This window comes from Pleurodeles waltl, chromosome 8 (assembly GCF_031143425.1).
Source record: "Pleurodeles waltl isolate 20211129_DDA chromosome 8, aPleWal1.hap1.20221129, whole genome shotgun sequence".
NCBI classification, from domain to species: Eukaryota; Metazoa; Chordata; class Amphibia; order Caudata; family Salamandridae; genus Pleurodeles; species Pleurodeles waltl.
The window spans coordinates 118,382,834-118,403,564 of NC_090447.1; the positions used below are offsets into that span (position 1 = coordinate 118,382,834).

General features: G+C 47.0%; 1 protein-coding gene across 9 annotated transcripts in view; it reads left to right on the forward strand.

The window, feature by feature from the left end:
* The window catches only part of EMSY (EMSY transcriptional repressor, BRCA2 interacting), a 230,558-nt gene that overhangs the window by 129,913 nt on the left and 79,914 nt on the right, over window positions 1-20,731 (forward strand). For 5 of the 9 annotated variants that reach the window (XM_069203886.1, XM_069203885.1, XM_069203891.1 and 2 more), the window contains exons 15-17: window positions 380-439; window positions 1,122-1,286; window positions 10,500-10,649. In XM_069203886.1, coding sequence (XP_069059987.1) covers window positions 380-439; window positions 1,122-1,286; window positions 10,500-10,649 — 375 coding nt within the window. The remainder of the gene's footprint in view (window positions 1-379; window positions 440-1,121; window positions 1,287-10,499; window positions 10,650-20,731) is intronic. The other 4 variants (XM_069203889.1, XM_069203890.1, XM_069203894.1 and 1 more) reach the window with 2 other exon arrangements.

A 20,731-nucleotide genomic window follows, 5' to 3' on the forward strand; every position in this document is an offset into this window, starting at 1 on the left:
TGTTGTTGAACAGTGGGTATTCTTACACAGGGTGAATTTACTCCTTAGTGTAGAAATGTTAAAGCATAATCTTTTACTTTTGGTCATACATTAGCAAACACACATAAAGAGTGTGCTAATCATTTGTCACATAGACAGCTGGATACACATGCAGATGAAGTAATGTGTGCAGGATAAGTATTCTCCTTCGTATGCTTCAGAAAGTTCAATGAAAGAAGTCTTAAGAAAAATGTATACATTGATTTCCTGTGCACATGATTACATTGTAGGATGATCCCATTACACATCGTTCAAGATGTTGGAATTGATCGCTTAACAAAGAAATGTTTACATGTTAAGTTTTTTTTTTTTTTTTGTCTTTTTTTTCCCTGGAACCCAGTCCCTCCAAAGTCAAATTTTCTGGATAATCCATGGTACCGCACAGTTAACGCCTCCAAAGGTCAGTGAGGTTATCTGTGAAAACAGAAAATTGCGGTAGATTTTTTTTTATTTGGCCATAACACATCCAACTGTAAGATCACAAGGTGGTGAAAGAGATGGAAGTTCAATGCACGCCCGAGTTGCCTTAACACCCATTGTTCCATTTGACAGATGGGGATCGTACAAGGGCCAGTGGCATTGACTATTAAAGCATGGTTCTTATCAGTGCTGGCTTTTCTCTTCATATTGATGTACTAGGTCAGCCTTTAGCCATTTGTGTATTGTTTCATCATCTACCATCCAACATGTGATTAGGGTTAGCAAAGGATGTTGTTCCCACTTAACCCCAATGCTATCACGTGGTAAGATCCCATCCATAAAATGTGCTGGTCTAGTGGCAGGATACTTTGATCTTAAAACTGGTGCTAAACATGATGGGTTTATGGGGTTGTGAGGGCGTACTTAAAACTAAAACATAATCACATATTTAAAACCTCTACAGTTGAATAAGGACCCCTAGACTTTCTCTCTGGCTTTTCTCATAGGAAGCAGAGTCGCCTCCTAAACCTGAAAAAGAGCCATGCTTTAAAGAATTGTATTCTTGATGCCTTTTTGCCAGTCATTCACTTTCATATTCATTTTTCAGTTTTAGTGAAGCTGGTTAACAGTTTTGTCATTGTGTGTGCTTGTTGACTTGACAGATTCCCAGCCTGTAGTCCATGTGATAGCTTCCAGAAGTCAGGATTGGTCGGAACATGAAATTTCCATGGACTCGAGCCCTACCATAATTTACCAGGACCTCTCTGGTGAATCTCAGTCTGCCGCTTCAACCATTAAGGCTCTGCTGGAGCTGCAGCAGACAACAGGTATGTGATTGGGAAGAGGTGGCTGAATTATATGCAGAAGTAACCAGTCAAAATAAAGACATCAGTCTTTTTTTTATTTTATTTTTTACCTCGTAAACCAGGTATTTGAAAATCTTGGCAGATGGTACGCACACTCTGATCATGAAATATTTTTGAAAGTAAAACAATCACACGCACAACCACAAGTTGAAATATTCAATATTGTTTAATTAGCAACTCAATAAAAGAACAATTGATGGCCCAGAGTATAGCCAGACGTGAACAATCCACATTGGTTTGCTAGAGATGACAGCACACACAAACGGTGTAGTCACAAATCTGATTTTACCAGGCCAATATCATTAGGAGTCAGACATTTCTTTGCCAAGGTTTGTCAGCGCTTGGTTTACTGCATATAGGTAGCTTTCCATGCCTCACCTAGACACGTCCGACCAGAAGAAATTTAGTAGAGCTTCTGTGTCCTATTAGGCTATTAAAGGCAGTTAGTTGATTACAGCCAGCAGCATAATACTTGGAATCCATTGGTCGTTTGTCCATATCATAACTGCCATCAAGCCCTGCACCGAAAGCTTTAAATCTTTTTATATCCTCGAAATCCCTGGCTATGCTAATTGACAAACTCTGGACCAATGGTTAGATCTAGTGTTATTGATATAGGCCATATGGAAGGAAGTATGGTTTCATCTGAAGAGCAGATTGTTTTGGATTAGGCTTTATGCTAGGCTTCATACCAAGACTTGCCACTAAATTGGGTACTAAAATTACTGCTCCGGTGAGGCTAACTTTCATGGGCAGAAGGATTTCTGCCCAACCCAGGCTGAAGACTGTGTGATGAGGAGAATGTGTGGAGGTTGCCCACCAGCAGGAGTATGTTAGAGGACCTGGCCAACGCAGCTGTGCATGGCCAAAGGTCGTTTGCAGTGCAGAATGGGTACATAGCAGGTGAATGCAGTACACCATGAAAACAAATGCAATCAAAAACACAGTCAACGTAAAAGTATTGCAGAGTTTAAGGAGCCAAACAATCAGTTTGCAGTCCAGCAATTCACATGATTTTGGGATGTTATGGAATGCACATGGACCGTTTAGTTTATGCTTCACCTGTTCAGTCTTCCTAAACAAATGTTTAGATTTGGATAAACACTGCTGAATCTGCCTAACGTAGCTTATACCATGAAAAAACAGACTGGGACAATAGGTCATCCTTCTTCGTCCCTAATTCTTTTAATTGTCTTTGATCAGACCAGGTTAGAGACATTGGTTAGTTGTGATTGTCTCTCGGGCATTTAGCCATTTTATTGCGCTTTAAGTTTATAAGTACCACTAAGTATGGGTGAGATCTCCTTTTAGGTCTAGTATTAGTCAAGACCTTTCGAATTTTTAAAGCATAAAAATGCATGGACTATGGTTTGAGAGAAAACAGTTGTAACATATAAATAGAACTGCTTGTTTCCAGTGTCTATTTTTATGTGAGTTTTGGTGTGGTCTTATCAGTACTTCAGATATTGTAAAAATCAGGGCTTATCTGCGCTTTCTTGCACAGAATTGTTTCCTCTGTACATAAATAACAGAAATGGTGAAATGGCGTTTTTTTCAGTTCTTGTAACTAATTTTCTTTTATTTCCCTCTCTCCCTAGTTCGTTCTTGTTAATTCTTCATTCTTCTCTGCTCCTAATTTCCTTCTCTGTATCTTTTACTTTAATTTTCTTTTGCAGATAACTTTTCATTATTTCCCTTACCTTCCTACTTGTCATTTCCCAGCCATCAAGCTCCTTTTTATAATAGCTTGCCCCTCTACATGTGAAAGATGTGTATGGATTGAGAAACGTTTCCATCATAAACTGGTTGTGCTGTAATTTTGACAAGAGTCAAACCTGGTTTCAGCCCCATAATTTCTAGGCTTCAATTTGACCTACAGGCAGCAGGTATTAAAGTTGAACTTGATGATCCTGGGATATTTCATGAACAAGTTCTACTTTGGTGTTCAGGCTCGGAATAGGCTTCTACACCTGTTTTTGCTCAAAATGTCCCAACTGTTCACATACTATGAAGCACAGCACAGTGGCAGTCTCTTCCTCCTTCTGAGCTTGTAGGAAGCTGGGTTATGGTTGCATCAGCCCCCCCCTCCCCCCCATGTTTTGCCTGGTTTTTGATGCAACTTTGAAGTGCACTGGGTTCCTGCTAACCAGGTACTCAGTGCCGGTGTTCATCCCCTAAAAACAAGAACTCCTAGCCACTTGATCCCCAACTGGCCAGGCCTTTAGCACCTCTCTAAGCCCCTAGGCACCTAGGGCCGAGGTACTAAAGATGGTCCCTAAGAGCTGCAGCATAGCTTGTGCCACTCTAAGGGACCTAGCACCAACCTCATTAGACTGCCATTGCAGACTGCATGCTGGGTGCATTATATTACGTATATGGTCATATCTGCAAGAGCAGATATGCCCCTCCTATGTCTTTTGTCGATTCTTAGGCATTGTAAGTGAACAGGGAAGCCATTTTAAGTACATGTGCTGGACACTGGTCAGTACGAGTTCCCCAGCTACATAATGGCTTCACTGAAATTAGGGATGTTTGGTATAAAAACATCTTGTATTAATAAACCCTCACTGATTCCAGTGATGTTTTTTTTTTAATACATGCACCCAAAGGAGACCTTAGAGGTGCCCCCTGAAAACCTACCAACTGCTGGTAGGCGAACTGACTAGTTCTGGCCAGCCTGCAACCAATAGACGAGGTTCCGATCCCCAAGGTTGAGAGCCTTTGCTCTGTGGAAGTCAGAAACAAAACCTGCTGTGGCGGGATGTTACACACACCTTCCAAAAGAATGATCTGCAAAGCTGCATTCCATGGCAGGAGGCGTCAAAAGAGCCCGCCACCTTTGTTATGCAGATCTGTCTCTCCACATAGGGAGGTGCCGACCCCCTGCCTCAGGGTCCACTTGGTACCTGGACAGGCAGGAAAATTAGCTATGCAGGAGGCGTGTTACACTGCCTGGCTGGGCACACCTCTAGGGTGGCGAGCCTTAGGAATTCTGCCATCTTGTGTGTGTGATGGATTTAGGAATTCTGGGACTGGGTGATGCCCACTCCCCAAAGAAAATCATCATCTAGGGGCTGTAGTGACCCCAAGGGTAAAGTGCCCATTGGCTGCTACTCCTCACTCCCCTGAACACCCCCTAAATTGAGTATTTAGGGACCCCCTGATAACAGGAAAACTGATTTTCGTTGGGCACAAAAGGAGTGGACGAGAAGCCTGCTGACTGAGAGCCACGGAACACGGAGGACTTGATGTCAGCCTGCCTGCTGCACATGACCCTTGTGAAGCAACTGACCTGTCCTGTCGCTACATCCTCCAATAAACCGGGAGATGTGCCAGTGCTTTGCAAATCGCCAAGAAGAACTCCCTTGGAGCAGAGGAGCTGCTTACCTGCATCTGCAGGCAACCCAAGAAGAACTTTGAGGACCTGGGACCGCCAACACCCGACGCCAGACATCACCACTGCACCCAAGCCACCTAGGCTGAGCTGAATTGGGCTAATGGTGTGAACGTGGTTGCCAGGCCCTCCAGAGACAAAGCCCACCTTGAGCTCGCCCACGGTGGACTTCCCAATGGCACTTACAGCCTCTCTGCAGGCCCCCCTCAACCGCAGCGACCCCTGGTGACAGAGACCAGCCTGTCCACTGCACCTCTGCACCTGCACCAAGGAGAAAAGGACCACTGGTGTTTCTTCATCCCCCAGGCTTGTGAGACTCAAACCCACTGGTTGGTTTGGCCAGACTCGTCCCCCCAGTCCACGCCTGCAGTCGGTTTCTGTGGGCCCCTTCCACCACGACCGCCGCCGGTGACAGAAACCTGATGGTCCAAACCACCTCTGCACTCAGCCTATCTGGAGCAAGGAGAACAGGACCACTGGTGTCCCTATGTTCCCAAGCATCGCAAGAACTGAACCCCATTCGGTGGTTCGCCCAGACTGGACTCTCAGTCCACCCCTGCAACATCTTTGTGACCGATCACCATTGACGTACATGGGGCACCGGATGCTGAACTGCACCGCTGTGTCTGACCTACCCAGTGCTCCCCTAGGTGACTTATTGGTATGACCTAGGACCCTGCCCTTTACTCGCCTTAAGTCCAGAAGATTGGTCCTGTAAGTTGTTGTAAATACCTGTTTGCCGTGTATATGCTCTCTCCCACAGAGTAACATTGGAGCTACAGAAAAATGCACTGTGTTGACTCTAAAAATTCCTATCTCGAAAAGTACTCACCTGATCCTGGTGATCTTGGTATCTAAGTTTACATAAAATTATGTGTTATTTTTATAAATTGGGGTTGGATTACTTAGAGTGTGTGTCTCACTGCATATGTGTGTGCCTTACATGCTTAACACTACCTTCCGATAGGCCTAACTGTTTGCCCACATTACCCCAAAAGAGAGCATTTGGGGTGTTATTTGTGCCTGTGTAATTCCTTTGGGGCTTGCCTGGACTCTTTGCACAGTGTACTGTTTTGAGTCCACTATATAAGAAGCCAGCTTCCTACAAAGCTTCAGTGCCTACAGCTCATACGCCAACTCATAGATTTTTTGAGTCAATGTATGTGCTGTAAGAACTGTAGTTTCTGCACAACTGGAATGTTTATCCCCTCTGCACCTGTATATGGCTGCTTAAGAGATTCATGATATGGCCTTGTCCTTGTGGATGAGGATATATGGCTTGTATTGACATGCATTCCAGACAAAATTAAGAACAGGGTTGGGTACAGCACTTTATGAGAGGACATTACTTATTGAAGTACATGCTTGCACAGTGAACATTATTGCTACAATCCTGATAACTGAGCTTTAAGAAAGGAAAGCTCCATCTCACTGTCACTAAAGGAAGATGGCATTATAGCTTTGCTGCTTGCCTTGGATGGAGACGCTGCTCACAGTTTAGCTGCTAACCTGCTAGCCACTAAACAGCAATGTATAGTGAACAGTGAGCTGAATCATAATTGGGTCAGCCATGCTCCAATAATAAGAGTGGAAGTAGGTCCACAAAGTCCATGGTTCCAGGGACCTTGTGGATTGGGAGATGAACATAAGTATCGTACCATTGCCTGAGCGAGGCGTTCGTTACAGAAAGGTGCCTAAACGTAGAGGATGCATTTATACTTTACTGGAAGGAGGAGGAGGAGAAGAAGGAAGAGGAGGAGGAGGACAAGGACAAGGAGAAGGGCTGCTACCATGATTGGGCACCAAGCTTGGATGCGTGCCACAGGCTTTTGCAGGGACTTACAAGCATTTCTCATGGTCATGTCGTTTGATAAACCCAAACTGTTTGGGGACAAAGGTGAGCTGAGTCAGTCCTTTACCTTGTTGGCTGCACTGGTCATGTATAGCCGATAAGGGGCAGAATACGTTTTTGTCTACCTACCTGGCTGGCATGCATTACTGCATTCATGGGTCCTACAGGTTGTTGAAGATGGCTACACTATCCTGTCTATTCCATCTCCTCCTGATTTTATTCAAACTTTGGCAGATCATGCCACCATCTTTGCCCAGGAAGTTTATTTGTTGCAGGCCCAAAGGGTAATAGAGAGAGTCCCCAAGGTGCAGCGTGGCACCAGGAACTACTTCCCCTGGAATCTGTGGAGCAGACACAGCATATGAATCAGCTGGAGTTGCACACCATTCAGTTAGACCTGAAGGCTTTCCTGACATCCATCAAATGCAAGCCTTTCTAGGTCTTGGCGGAACAACACTACCACCATGCAACACTACAACTGTGTGGTATTACAAAAAGCAGGGTGATGCACAGTCTTAAATGCTGTGCTGGGAAGCCCTGAAACAAAAGGGATTTTCCTCTGTCGATCACACTGCAGGTTCCTCAAACACCAGAGCGGATGAGCTCATCAAAGATGAGTGGTCTCTTCGCCTTGATGCAGTTCATGGATTGTCGCCCAGTGAGAAATGCCTTGGATTGATCTTTTCACTCAGAATGCCAATAACTTTGTGTTACAACTGCTTCACCCTGGAATTTCCACCTGAAGGCTCTTTAGGAAGTGCTTTTTACCTTCTGTCTGGCTCCGGCCTCCTCCTCTGTGCTTAGGTTTCTACCACTGCTTTGCTGCATTGTAAAGATCTGGAATGATTGGAATCAGATCGTTGTCATTGTCCTGGACTGGACTCTGCAGATATGGTATTCCGAACTACTGAGTATCTGCGTGTGTTCTCCGCTCTATACAAGTGAACAGGGAAGCCATTTTCAATACATTTCTGCTTGGTCACTGGTAATTCCGAGTTCCTCCGCTACATGATGATTCACTGAAACCCAAGTTGTTTGTTATCAAACATCTTGTAGTAATACGCCCAGACTGAATCCAGTGGTCTGGGATGGTGATGCTTTTGAGATCTTTATTCAAGTCATTGTTGGTTTCAGCAACTATAGGGCAAACAGACTGAGCAGGCTAATGAATGGGGAATTCATCAAGAAGTCCCCAATTAAATCTTTTAAAACCAGGGGAACCTGCAGTTCGAGGGGTCAAGGGAACAAACAAGCCTCCTGGATAGGCAGCAATCCCTAGGTAATATGCTGATATTGGACTGGAGGGAACAGTCTCATATCCTTTCATCTGACCCTGAGAGCACTACAGACGATCAGGTATAGCCCAATGTACATGACTGTGCTGGTGGGGCAACCTTGGCCCTTGCAAGCCATGTTTCCATGCCTTGTTTGTCTAATGTAGGAGTACATCTCGATTCCTGTGTCTTCTGTTTATTTGTTGAGAACGGTGTCTGTTCATTTTAGGAGAACGGTGTTATACCTCAGTACTATTCGTCTCGGATCCATGAGGAGCTAGTCTGCATCCATATTGGCCTCACTTAAAAACCTGCATTTTCTTATGGCTACTCAGAAGCATTCCAACAGGTCAAAATACAAAAGTAATTTGCTTAGATTTTATCTCTGGACCTTCAAATGACTGTCCGCTGACTCACTGACTGAGCGTCTGGTAACCTATTCTAGACATCTGACCTAATCCAGTATGCAGGAAGACAAGAGCAAAACTTAATTACATGCCAGTTTGACACCAACCTTAATTAATCTACATTTTTCTCTGATCGGGCACACCACAGATCTCAACCTGGTTCTTGCTGGAGTAATATGCAAACCTTTTGAGGGCCCTAAGTGATAGGAAACATATACCATGGACAACTTCCTTCAAGGTGGTTTGTCCCATGCCTCCTTAGCTGAGTAGGCCCTGCACAGCATAAAATTCATGTGCACCTTACATTTTTTGTATAGGAGGGCTCTGCATTCATGTTAATTTCAGTGGCAATTATGCTGATTAAGCTGCAGATGTTACTATTTGCAGCTGGATCTCTTAATTGTTCTACATTATTGGACTTTGCTCATGACAAACCCTCTATGCAGTCTTTAGATACACATTTCACATTTATTGAGTGTTTTCAAGAAATTTCTTGATGTACATACGAATTGTTAACCTGCTCATGCTACTTAGTTTTCTACGCTGTTGCTCACACCCTAAGTAGGTGTCATGGCCCCTAGGTTGAGAACGCTGGTATAGAGCCTCTGTTCTAAGAGCAACAGGGCCACCTTAAAGGTAAAGTTATCATTCTAGTTGGACACCTATTGCTGAAAGATCCCATTGACACTTCTCCCCTTTGCGACTATTTGTTCAAATAGGTTTACATTGTTCACTCACTCCTGTACAACAGGGATCTAGGAGCACAGTGATGGACAAGAAGTGGAATATTTAGATTAAAAATAATAAAAAGAACAACAAAGTTGGTTGGCTATTCGTTTTTGTAAAAATTAGTCCTAAAGCATCTGTTTGAATGTATGATGTAACAACGAATGCTGGAACCATGCATGCCTGAACAATGCGGTCCAAACAACGACTGCGTTGTTACCACGAATGCTTTACCGGGCATGCCTTTACAACTAGTGTTTGTTGTAAAAGCATGCCTAGTAAAGGCATGTGTGGAAATGGCATGCGTGCTTCGATTATGCGATGTGACCCTCCACCTGCCCAAAGGCCCAGAAGTACCCCACCCCTAATACTAAAACCCCTCACCCCTAAAACAAAACTACCTTGGATACCTCCCACCCACCCTAAAAACAACCAACCCTAAAAACCCAAGCCTCACTCCTAAAAATAAAACAACGCCGATTTGCCCCCCCACCCCAAAAACAAAAGTACCTTGACTCTCCTGCCCCCAAAAACCAAAGTATCCCAATCCCCCACCCCAAAAAAACAAATTACCCCGATCCCCCACCCCCAAAAACAAAACTGCCCTTCCCCACCCCTAAAAACGCAACTACCCCGACCCCTTCCCCCGCCCCTAAAAACAGAACTACCCTGACCCCCCACCCCTAAAAACAGAACTGCCCCTATCCCCCTGTCCCTAAAAACCAGAACTACCCCGATACTCCCACCCCGAAAAACTATCCCCCCAACCCTGCCAGAGCCCCACTTACCTGACCGCGTCCTTTCCCGACCAATGCACTGTCCCTTTTTCGCTGCCTTAACCACACATCTGCGTTGTTCAGCACAGGCGTGGTTAAGGCAGACAAATAGGGAGTCGTTGTTAATGCAAGCATGGTTCCACTTGCGTGAACAACGCAGTCGTTGTTCCGGATGTTTCCCATCTGTTTAGCAAGTCCCGGGGAAGGGTAAACCTACAGCAATGAAGATATTTTAACTAGTTTCAAAGGTCAGACTATTGGGTTGCCCTGTTGCTAGGAAACTGAATTAGTAACATGTAGCAACAGCAGCAGCAAACACATGCATACAGGGTATTCTCTGTGAAAAATGTAGCACCACCGGCCTTGAATCCCCTTTGGGATCAAAAGTGCATGTCAATGATAGCTCATTTTAGGTTGCCCGTGCTGAAATGAAGTGCAGGGAAGTGATTTTGAAACTGTTAGAATAAAACTCTATTCAACAGCAATTCCTCCTCAACCTTATTAAATATTCCAGACACTTATCTGGATGTCTTTCTTCATTCTGATGGAGCACATCTAATCCATTATTGAATAAGACATCAATTCTTAATTTCTATAACGAAGATTTACGGTCCAGTTTCATCGAATCCTTTTCAGCCAAGATGTGTCACATCGTGGAAGTTCAGAATTTGTGTTTCTTTAAATCATATTGTTTAACTCATTCAAATTTGATACCGAAGAAGGTTCTTTTGTTCAATTTTCAAAGCTGTCAAAGAGTCGAAGCCTAGATCATCCACCATTGACCTCAGCCAAATGGCAGTTCCCATCCAGATGACCCAAGAAAAGCGCCAGTCTTCTGAGAGCGTGTCTATTGCCGTGGTCGAGCCAGAGGTTATGGCTGATTACGTCACCGCAGGTAAGGGGCTTCATTTGCATTGTTTATAGCAGGCACTATTATCCTCGTGGTTAGGATACTAGTGCTACTAACACATGAGGAGGTGCAATCAAAACGTTGAAGCTCCGGATCTAACCTTAAATTTACATTTTGCCTCAGACACTTGACACGCCATCTGATGACGAACATTTGATATCTTCCTTCTTCTCTCTTTCTATTTGCAGTTTGGGAGTACATACAAACTCCTAAGTTGTTGTCAGCTTTGCAGATATTTGCCTCTAGGCGCTGTACAGTGCACCAGCAGGAACCGAGGGTCATGCTTTCTATCCGCCTTTCGCTCCTCTATGAAGATAGGTTGGCTTCAAGCCACTCTTTCCGCTCACATCGAGTTAGAACCTGTTGCAAAGCAATATTTGTAATGACGCCAGAAACAGATTTGTCCGTCACTTCATTTGATCTCGGAGTGTGTAAGGTTTGAACGAATCAGGACTGAACCAGGGATAATTTGATGCAATCATGAATGACTGGGAATTGTGACCTCTTTTATTCTAAAAAGATATCACTTGGCGTACTTGTACCTGTTTACGTTCATAGTGTATTTTTATTTTCACACGACGGATTCATTAATAAAAACTAGTTTTATAAAGTATGTATTTCATAAACTGAATCTGGACGGTCTAATCCACACACGCTCTCTGACACACGCTTTCTCACGCACACACATGGGCTCTCACACACACATGTTCTCTCTCTCACACACACTCCTCTCGCACACACATCACACACACACTCACACACACACTCTTTCTCTCTTCTGTGTCTCTCTCACTCTTTCTCTCACACACAGCACTCTCACTCTGTTTCATTCTCACACACACACACTAGCACACACATGCTTTCTCTCCAACATACACACACACACACACACACACACACACACACACACACACACACGCTCTCTCCCTCTCTCTCTCTCTCTCTCTCTCTCTCGCATGGTATGTTGGTGGCATGACTGGGAGGTCTTTGCTTCCTGTCACATCTTCAGCAGTGTGGTAGTGTGGTGGAGTTGTGCAGGAGCATCCTTGGCTCCTGCTGCTCGGGATAACACCTTTACTGGTGTTTTAGTAGGGATGACACATGGTGGGTTGATAGTGTGACTGGGAGTCTCTGCTCTCTGCCAGACCTCCAGTAGTGGAGGCGTGGCGGTGGAGTGTTGTGCCGAAGAACCATTGAGTGAGGCATTTACTGGTGCTTTTACGAGGGTTAGGTGTGACAACGGGCCTCTGCACGTCGGTGCGTCATGGGCTCCAGCTGCTCTGGGTAAGGCTCTCGCTGGTGCCTGTTAATGATTCTCCTGCAGCTGCAGAGTCAGCAGTGGGTGCAGTTGGGAAAGGCTAGGGTTGTGTTTGTGCATTTCACCTTTTCCTCTACTCTGCGCTCACCACTTGACCCTTGCCTTCATATGTTGCACTGTCATGTGCTCGTTTTCCATCCCTTCCCTTGCGACCTTGCTGTGCAGTACATGCCTTCCTTCCACCCTTACCAGAATACAAGCAAACTAGGACCAGTTTCGCCCTAAAAAGGAATCATCAGCCAGGAATAGCTTGATTCAAGTGGCACAGGGAGTACGGGGCCCATATCTGGGAATAACTGTTGAACTTAGGGCATCAGCTGCAACAACAATAGGGTGATGGATGTAACGCTTGAATTGATCTCAGCTACTGCCAATCACTCAGGGCCGCATTCCAGTCCATAATTTTCATCCAACATTCCACCTCAGTTTGGACCCAGCCATATGCAAATCAGTCTCGACCCTGCTCCGACGGGAACAGCCCAGCCTGAACTGCCTATCCAGGTTCTTCCTGCACCAGAGTACATGCATCTGAGGACCGGTTTCGCCTTTCATTTCAGTGAAAGGCTCTGGAGCAAAGGTGTGCACTGGCAGGCCGAAAACATCCATGAGGGGAGCCAAAAAAGATCTACTCTCTATCATTCGCTTTCCATCTTACTCTCGGCTTACTTTTTGTTTTACTTCCTCTTTTTGTCCTTTGCTCTCTCTCAGGGATGTTTTAAGGCATGTGCAAGGTAGGCAATTGCCTGGGGACCCATCTTTCAAGGAGCTCCCTGCGAACGTAAACTTTACCTCTTTCTCTTGCTCACCTCTGTCTATTTCTCTGTTTGTACCTCTCTCCTTCCCTCCCTGAACTGTAACAGAAAATCAAAGGAGCCCCTGTCAAAGTGAGGGGGAGTTTGTACACAAAAAAATATAGTGCTCTCAGAGTTAAATGGTGTGTAATAAAAATCGTGTTGTAAGGGTTTCACACAAACATATATATTATCAAAAGAAGAAAGACATTTGTATTATTATTGGCGTGTAGTAGCAATGCCGTAACACCAGTAAATACACAGACAGAAAGGTACAGGTTCGTAACTTCAGCGATATTCACTTAGGAGTAGCGCATATGAAATTGTAAGGAGACCTGCCAGATGATAGAAAGCAGGACAAAGATGTGTCCACTATAAATTATTGGGTGATACCATTAAAAGTAGAAATTAGGTGCAGTCTAATATCAGTCACAGAAGGGGACCTAGAAAGAGAAGGTAACTGAGTTTCGAATATGATCTCATACCCCCTGCAACACGCAACCATGTTATATCATCATTTAAACCATACTTCTAAAAGGACTCTTGTAGGTGATTGAACAACTCCTAAGACTATCCACCAAAGATCGCCGGGGGTAATGTGTACATCACGATAGTGGATGCTCAATTTTGTTGTGAAACGTCCACACCTGATGTTGCTACGATGTTCATTTATTCTGATCTTTACTGATCTTGTAGTCATCCCTATTTATCGTAGCCCACAGGGACAAGAAATCATGTAGATACAATTACTGGTGTTACAATTAGTGTGTTTATGAAGATGCCAAAGACCAATGTGTTCCAGAAGAACTTCTTGAGTGTGTTTGGTAAGAGGGCATACATCACAATTACCGCACGGGAAATGGCCTTTCACAGGCGGTAAAGTCTATAACCTCTTCTGGTCTGTGACCTTGTTAAATGGTAGTGGTCTGGTATGCACGACAGAGTCTTTGATATTCGGTGATCTTTTGAAAGCGAATAGGGGTTTCGGTATGTTGAGTCCCCCGCTGGAAAGAATCGACAAGCGTTTGTTAATCAGTTTTTTGAGAGAGTTAGAAGCTGGTGAAAAAGTAGACACACAGGCTAGGCAGGGTCCAGCGTTTTTTGGTGTGGATGACAATAGAGCCTCTCGGTTGTTGTTGCGCACTCATTTAAGCGATGAATGGATTGTACCAGCCGAATAGTGTCTATTGAGTAGTTTCTTGGTCAGTTCATCAGCTTGTTGTTCATAGGTGAATATGCTGCTATAATTTCAACATAGTCTCAAAAATTGACCATAAATTACGTTGTCCCAGAGAGCTTTAGGATGATAACTTTCATATAGTAGCAAACTGTTACGATTGGTCTTTTTGTCGTATGTACAGGATTGTAGCTTACCACAGTTGATAGAAATAGTAAGATCAAGAAAGGAAATACTTCCAGTAGATACTGTGGAAGTGAACCTAAGGAAGGGGTCAAGCTGATTATTCCAATCGGTTAGAGAGGGGACCAGTTGGGTATCCCCCTGCCATATGATCAGAATATCATCAATGTATCTGTGCCAGAGCCTGATATTTTCAGTGAAAGGATTAGTGGTATTAAGGATATAACGCTGCTCAAAATCGTAGTACCCTTGTTAATTTTGGGGAGACAGTTAAAAGTCCGTGGATTCTTTGGGTCCAAATAATCTGCCTCTCAGTCCAAAGTGATGGATCCTCACCTTGTGTGTCTATAGTATCTGATAGAGACTTCTAGTTGAGTTTTCCTTACCTTAGAATTTCCCCCAGGCATAAGCCTGGATCTGGAGATTTTACCTCGAGCGATACCCCTGCGCACCGTTAGGTGGCGTCGGTCAACTCTGCGTCCATCGTGGTCACCGGATATGGCCTTGTGGGTCGTAATTAGGCACCACACCAGTGCGCTGACCTCAGTTCTTTTCTTTCCACACCAGCCTGCGCGCAGATCCAAGAAGAGCTACCCCACAGTCATTTTTTGACTGGACTTTTTGACTTTTGTTGAAGATTTTTTCACATTCTGGTGCGTCAAGATGGTGTCACGGAAGGCCGGGTTCAAGCCCTGCGACTCTGGTCATCAGAGGTTGTTCATGGCGGATCCTCACCTCTTGTGTCTTTGGTGTTTGGAGCGCAACCATGACCTGAAGTTGTGCTCAGAGTGCCGGGCCATGAACGCAAAGGCTTTGAGGGAGCGGTCCCTAAGCTTTTTGCGGCCCGGCGCTCAGCTCTGCATCGCTCTTGGTCCAGAGGAAGGTCTGAGACCGCTCGTGGAGCTACACTCTTTGTTGTCCCATTTGAAATCTTCAAGACGTTCAAATAAGCATAAGAAGAAGTCGAAGAAAAGCAAACGTTCTTTGACTCCACCCCATCGGTGGGATGACGCTGGAAAAGGAGCTTTGTTGCTCTAGGCCTCCATCCTCAGAGCCTACTTCTGGTTAGGCTCCTCGCCTCCACGAGTTTCCGGGAGCCGCAGCCCCTGCCCAACTCCTCCAGTTCTTTGAGGCTGTGCACCTCATTTTTGGGAAGTCCAACCCTGCTGGAGAGCCTTTGGGCCCCGTGGGGTCGTAAGGGGCCCCCTCTGGTTCTGTGCTGGTGGCTATGGCCTCAGCTTCAGAGGGCACCCAAGGATCCTTTTCCGAATCCACACCGGCATTGGTCGTGCCACTGCGACCTTCCCTGAAGACGGTCCAGGTGTCGCGCTCCTGATGCCACACAGGCCTGCTGTCTGCAGCAGTCTTATACTTATTGCCGACTCCAACACAGAGCCGGACTGGCATCACTCGACGCAGATTCTGACTTTGATGGGGACCTTGCTCCCTAGGTTGGATCCTGACCCTTATTCCTATGGGTACGGTGACAGTATGGTGGAGTGGCTAGACCCTTTAGAATATCATCTTGATGACCCCATTGACTGGGCTCACAATCTGGTTGAAGCCAGTGGACTAGACACTTCCCTGATGCTGGCATGCTTTCTCCCCTACTGTGGCTACGGAGGAGGGAGCTTTGTATTCAATGGTGGTGAGGAGAATGGCCGAGGTCCTGGACCTCAAGAAGCCTTCTGTGGCCGTTAGGACTAACCTCTTGACTGAAGTGCTTCAGCCTGGGGCTTCCTCCTCAGAATCCCTCTTGCCCTTCAGTGAGGCCCTCACTGATGTCCTATTGGGGACTTGATCCAAACACAGCCCTGAGAGCTTGGTCATCCAGGCCTCTACACCCCCAGGCACATTCCCTTCCGCACCCCCAAATTGGGAACCCAAGACTGGATCAGCTTGGGAAAAAAATGTTCTCTTCCTCCAGTCTGGCATTGCGGTCTGTGTACACCGTATGCCTTTTGGGCTGTTACACCCTACATTATGGGACACGGTTGTGCAGTTGCTGCCACAGGTCCTGGAGGAGGCCTGGGCTGTTCTCTCTCAAGCTGCTGCTGATGGGAGAGACACAGCTAATGTTTGATACAATGGGGTTTATATACAACCGACTCGTTGGCTAGAACGGTTGCATCAGCGGTGGCCTTGAAGCAACACACTTGGTTGAGGTAGTCTGGGTTTTTGGGGGATGTCCAAGCGGGCCTTATGGACATGGATGGCACCTGTCTCTTTGGAGACAAAGCAGACTCTGCGCTCAAGTGCTTTAAGGAGCCTAGGGCTACGGCTCTGTCTTGGGCTTCTCAGCTGCCCCCTCGCCCCCCTCAGTCTGCTTTTCGCCCCTTTCGTGGCTTCGGAAGGGGCACCCAACCACATCCCTTTCCCTCCAGCCACCGTGGTGTGCATGCTGCCCATCCTCTGCGTGGCCGGTTATGTAGGATTTAACGTCCTCTTTGATCGGGGGTCGGTGGAGGGCAGCGATTAGCCCAGTCCACCACCCCTACCGCTGCAGCCTCCAAACCTTCTTAGTCTGACAATTCCCGATCAGGGGCCCGTTGGAGACAATTCGCCATCACCTGCCCCACTGGGAATCCATCACATCAGACAGGTGAGTTTTACAAATAGTCTGAAGGGACTACTCCCTCCCCTTCGAGTCTACCCCTCCATCCATGCCACCATCCTACAAAGGAATGACTGAGGATCACCTGGCACTTCTTCACGAGGAGGTTATGACTCTCTTGAGCAAGGGAACCGTATAGAGGTTCCCTATGCCAGAAGTAGGTCGTGGTTGTTTTTCCGTTTACTTTCTTGTGCCCAGAAAGGACGAGGGCCTACGCCTTATCCTAGACCTCCGGCCTCATTCTCTTCCTCAAAAAGGTGAAGTTCAGAATACTCAGTCCGGTTCAGGTCCTATCTGCCCAGGAGACTGGATGGTAGCGTTGGACTTGAAGGACTCATATTTCCATATTCCTGTCCTGCTTGCCCACAGACATTACTTGCGGTTCATGGTAGGCCACAAGCGTATTCAGCTTACCGTGCTGCCATTTGGCCATACCAGCACCCCTCAGGTGTTCAGGCTGCGTGTCTTGGTGAAGAACTAAAATGAAAACATGACATGGCACACAGCCTGCATGCCCTGTCCCCTTTACACTGTATGCAATATATGTGAGTCACCCCTCTAGCAGGCCGTCCAGCCCTAAAGGCAGGGTGCATTATATTACATGTGGGTGATACCTGCATGAGCAGATATGCCCCTGCTATGTATGTGTCGATTCTCAGACACAGTAAGTGATCAGGGAAACCATTTTAGGTACATGTTCTGGACACAGGTTAGTACGAGTTCCCCAGCTACATGATGGCTTCACTGAAAATAGGAATGTTTGGAATCAAGCATATTGTATTAACAAACCCTCACTGAATCCATTTAATTAATACATGCACTCAGAGGGCACCGTAGAGGTGCCCCTGAAAACCTACCAACTCCTAGCTAGGGCACTGACTGGTCAAAACCAGTGCAGCCACCTGAGACAGAGTTCAGGCCCCCTGAGGTGAGAGCCAATGCTCTCAGGGCTCAGACCAAAGGCTTGCTCTCCCAGGCAGGATGGGCATTCCAAGGCGGGGAGCTTCAAAGGCCTTTGAAGTGCTACTGCAGCCTCTCCGAATGGTAGAGCGGGCCAATCCACAGTTTCTGACCCCACTTTTGGCGGCAGGACTGGCGAGAAAATTAGTTAAATTAGGAGGAGTGCCTATTTCATGCCAGCCCCACCCCTAAGGTGGACAAGCTGAAGTGGACATTACTTTTTAAATTCCTCCATCTTGTTTGGAAGGACTTAGACAAATAGTGTTGGGGCTATGCCGTTTTCCCAAAGAAAATGGTCATAAGAAGTGTGGTCACTCTAAAGATGAGTAGCCCATTGGATACCACCTGGCACTCACAGTAATGGTCCAAAATTCACTATTTAGGTGGCAACCCTGAACCCTCAAACTCAAATTCCTGTCAACCTAAGAAGAGCCAGACAACACAGAGGTCGCCCCAGCAGAGAAGACTGAAGACACCACTGAGTTGGCCCCAGCCCTACCGGCAAGTCTGCAGCCCTCAAAGAACCTGCACTCAGAAGACGACTTGTCCTGCAGCCCAGCGACCTCCAATGCCTTGGGAGGACTGCCTGCCTTCGAAAAAGACCAAGGACTCCAGTGGACACCAGACCTGTCCAAAAGAAACCAACTTCAAAGAAGTCTGCCTGAGGAACTGCAAAACCGCCTCTGGAACCATCTCTGCACCCAATGCCCATGGCCCGAGACCAAGTGGGCCACCAATCCAGTTAAGTTCCCCATCACTTCTGAACAAGAGTCCAGCCTAAATCTGCTGACCTCTTCCCCCCCCCCCCCCCTCTTCCCCCCCCCAAATGCTATCTGCCCGGTAAGCTCTTTCCGATGATAAAAGGCACCCACGCACCCAGAGCTCTTGGGCCTTGGGGAGCTGGACCATCAGTGTTCCTACGACCCCTGGCATCTACTTACCTTGGCAGTTATGGATTGTTGGAGGAAAGTCCCCTCTTTCTCGCATGGTTACCCCCACTTTTTGACTGATGTCCGTGAGCTTGGACTGTTTTCACTAGGACCCTGCAAATCAGAACTGCAGTGATTGTGCTCTCTCCTCTAAATGTGACTGTCTTTGTACTTCTTACACCCCACAGTTGGCATAATGGTGTACCCCTATAAGTCCCTGGTAGATGGTACACCAGGGTCCCACACGGGCTGCAGCATGTATTATGCCACCCATGGGAGCCCATGCAAACTGTCTCTGCAGGGCTGCCATTTGCAGCCTGCATTGAAAAGGTGCATGCACCCTTTCACTGCTGGTCACTACACCAGGGTCACTGTGAGTCACCCCTTTGGTAGGCCCTTTCAACCCAAAGGGCAGGGTGCAAGTCCAGGTGTTTGGGCACACCTGCATGAGCAGAGGTGCCCCTTCAAACTCCAGTTCCAATTCCCTAGACTTTGTAATTGTGGGTAAGCCATTTTAGCTTTATACTGGCCACTGGTCACCACTACCTGTGGTCCTGCTACATAATGGTAACTCCAAACCTGGGCATGTTTGGTATCAAACATGTCAGAATCATATCCCAAGACTGAACCCAGTGTTGGTGCCATGATTCCATGCACCCTGGGGGTTCCTTATAGGATCCTCCAGTTCTGCTCCTACCAGTCTTCCAGGGTCTGCAGGCAGCCTGGGCTGCTGCAGCCCCTCACACACGATTCTGCCCTCCTGCTGGTTGACCAACTCAAGAAGGCAACAGCAGAACAAAGGATTTCCTGTAAGAGAGGGGTGCAACCTTCTCTCCTTTGGAAATGGGTGTTACTGGGCTGGGGGAGGAGTAGCCTTCCCACGCCACCGGACTACCTTGCATAATCCAGTTTGCACCAGTCCAGGGACCAATGGTCCCTGCTTTACGGTGAAACACACAAAGGAAAGGTCAGCTCCACCCCTAGAGTGGGGCCCAGAGCTCCTCCAGGTGGCCACTTGGTTCTGCCGTCTTGAAACTAAGATGAGCAGAGTCCCCTAGGAGCATCTGACTCGGTAGGCCAGGTAGCTGACGTTGGAGACCCTTCCTGATAGGTGGTCACTCCAGATAGTGACCAAACCCACTTTTTGGGTTATTTAGGGACTCCCTTGAGGGTGGGCCCCCAGATGCGTCATACAAGACTCCAGCAGGACCTCTCTGCAAAGACATCTTCTGCTCCTGGCCTCCGGAACCACTGTTGGGCAACAGAGGAACTGAACAAGACTGCAACACCTGAGAAATCTTCTCCTTGAAACATTGTTTCCGTGGCTTCTGTCAGCAGTCTGCAACATTTCCACAGATATGCATCCTCTGGGGTCGGCAAGACTTCAGCTGCACCAAAGAAGCAAGAAGAAATCTCCTTTGTAGTGAAGGAGCCACTCCTCTGCATCCACAAGCACCTAAGGCAATGACGTCCAGCTGGTTAGATCTTCTGTCCTCTTGATCTGAGAAGAGTCTCTCGAACGTGGGAGACAGTAAGCTCTTACCTCTGCCCCTGGGGCAGAATCCCTGTGCTCTGTGACTGTTGCACCAACCAAGCCTTGTTGACTCCTGCTCTGAGGGATCTTCAGGGTCCAAGTAGCACGGCCCCTGGTACTCTGCCTGTGCAAGGACATCCTTCTCTCTGCTGCTCCAGCAGCGTGGGACTCCTCTTCAGGTGTGCTGACAGGGCCTCACTGCAACTTAGCTGCCTGTGGGTTGCTTGTGGGGGCTCCGACTGCTTCTGCTGGCTCTCTTGCCTTCTGAGGGTCAGCCCAGACTCCCCTTCAAGTGTCGAGTCCCCAGGACTTTGCTGGTCCTCCTCAGCTCTGCAAAACTTCCAACAGCTTCTCTTGCATTCGCTTGTGCTCATTGGTGGCCATCCTGACCACCGACCCATCTGCAATCCAGCGACCGCCGAGGGACAATCTGTAGGCGACTTCAGGGTCTCCTCTGCAGCTCCTGGACCCTGCAGCTGGACTTCATCCATCCCTGTCAACCTGGATCTTCAGCTACAGAAGGTTGGGCATTGGCTCCTATCCCAGCTGGACACTCCTGTA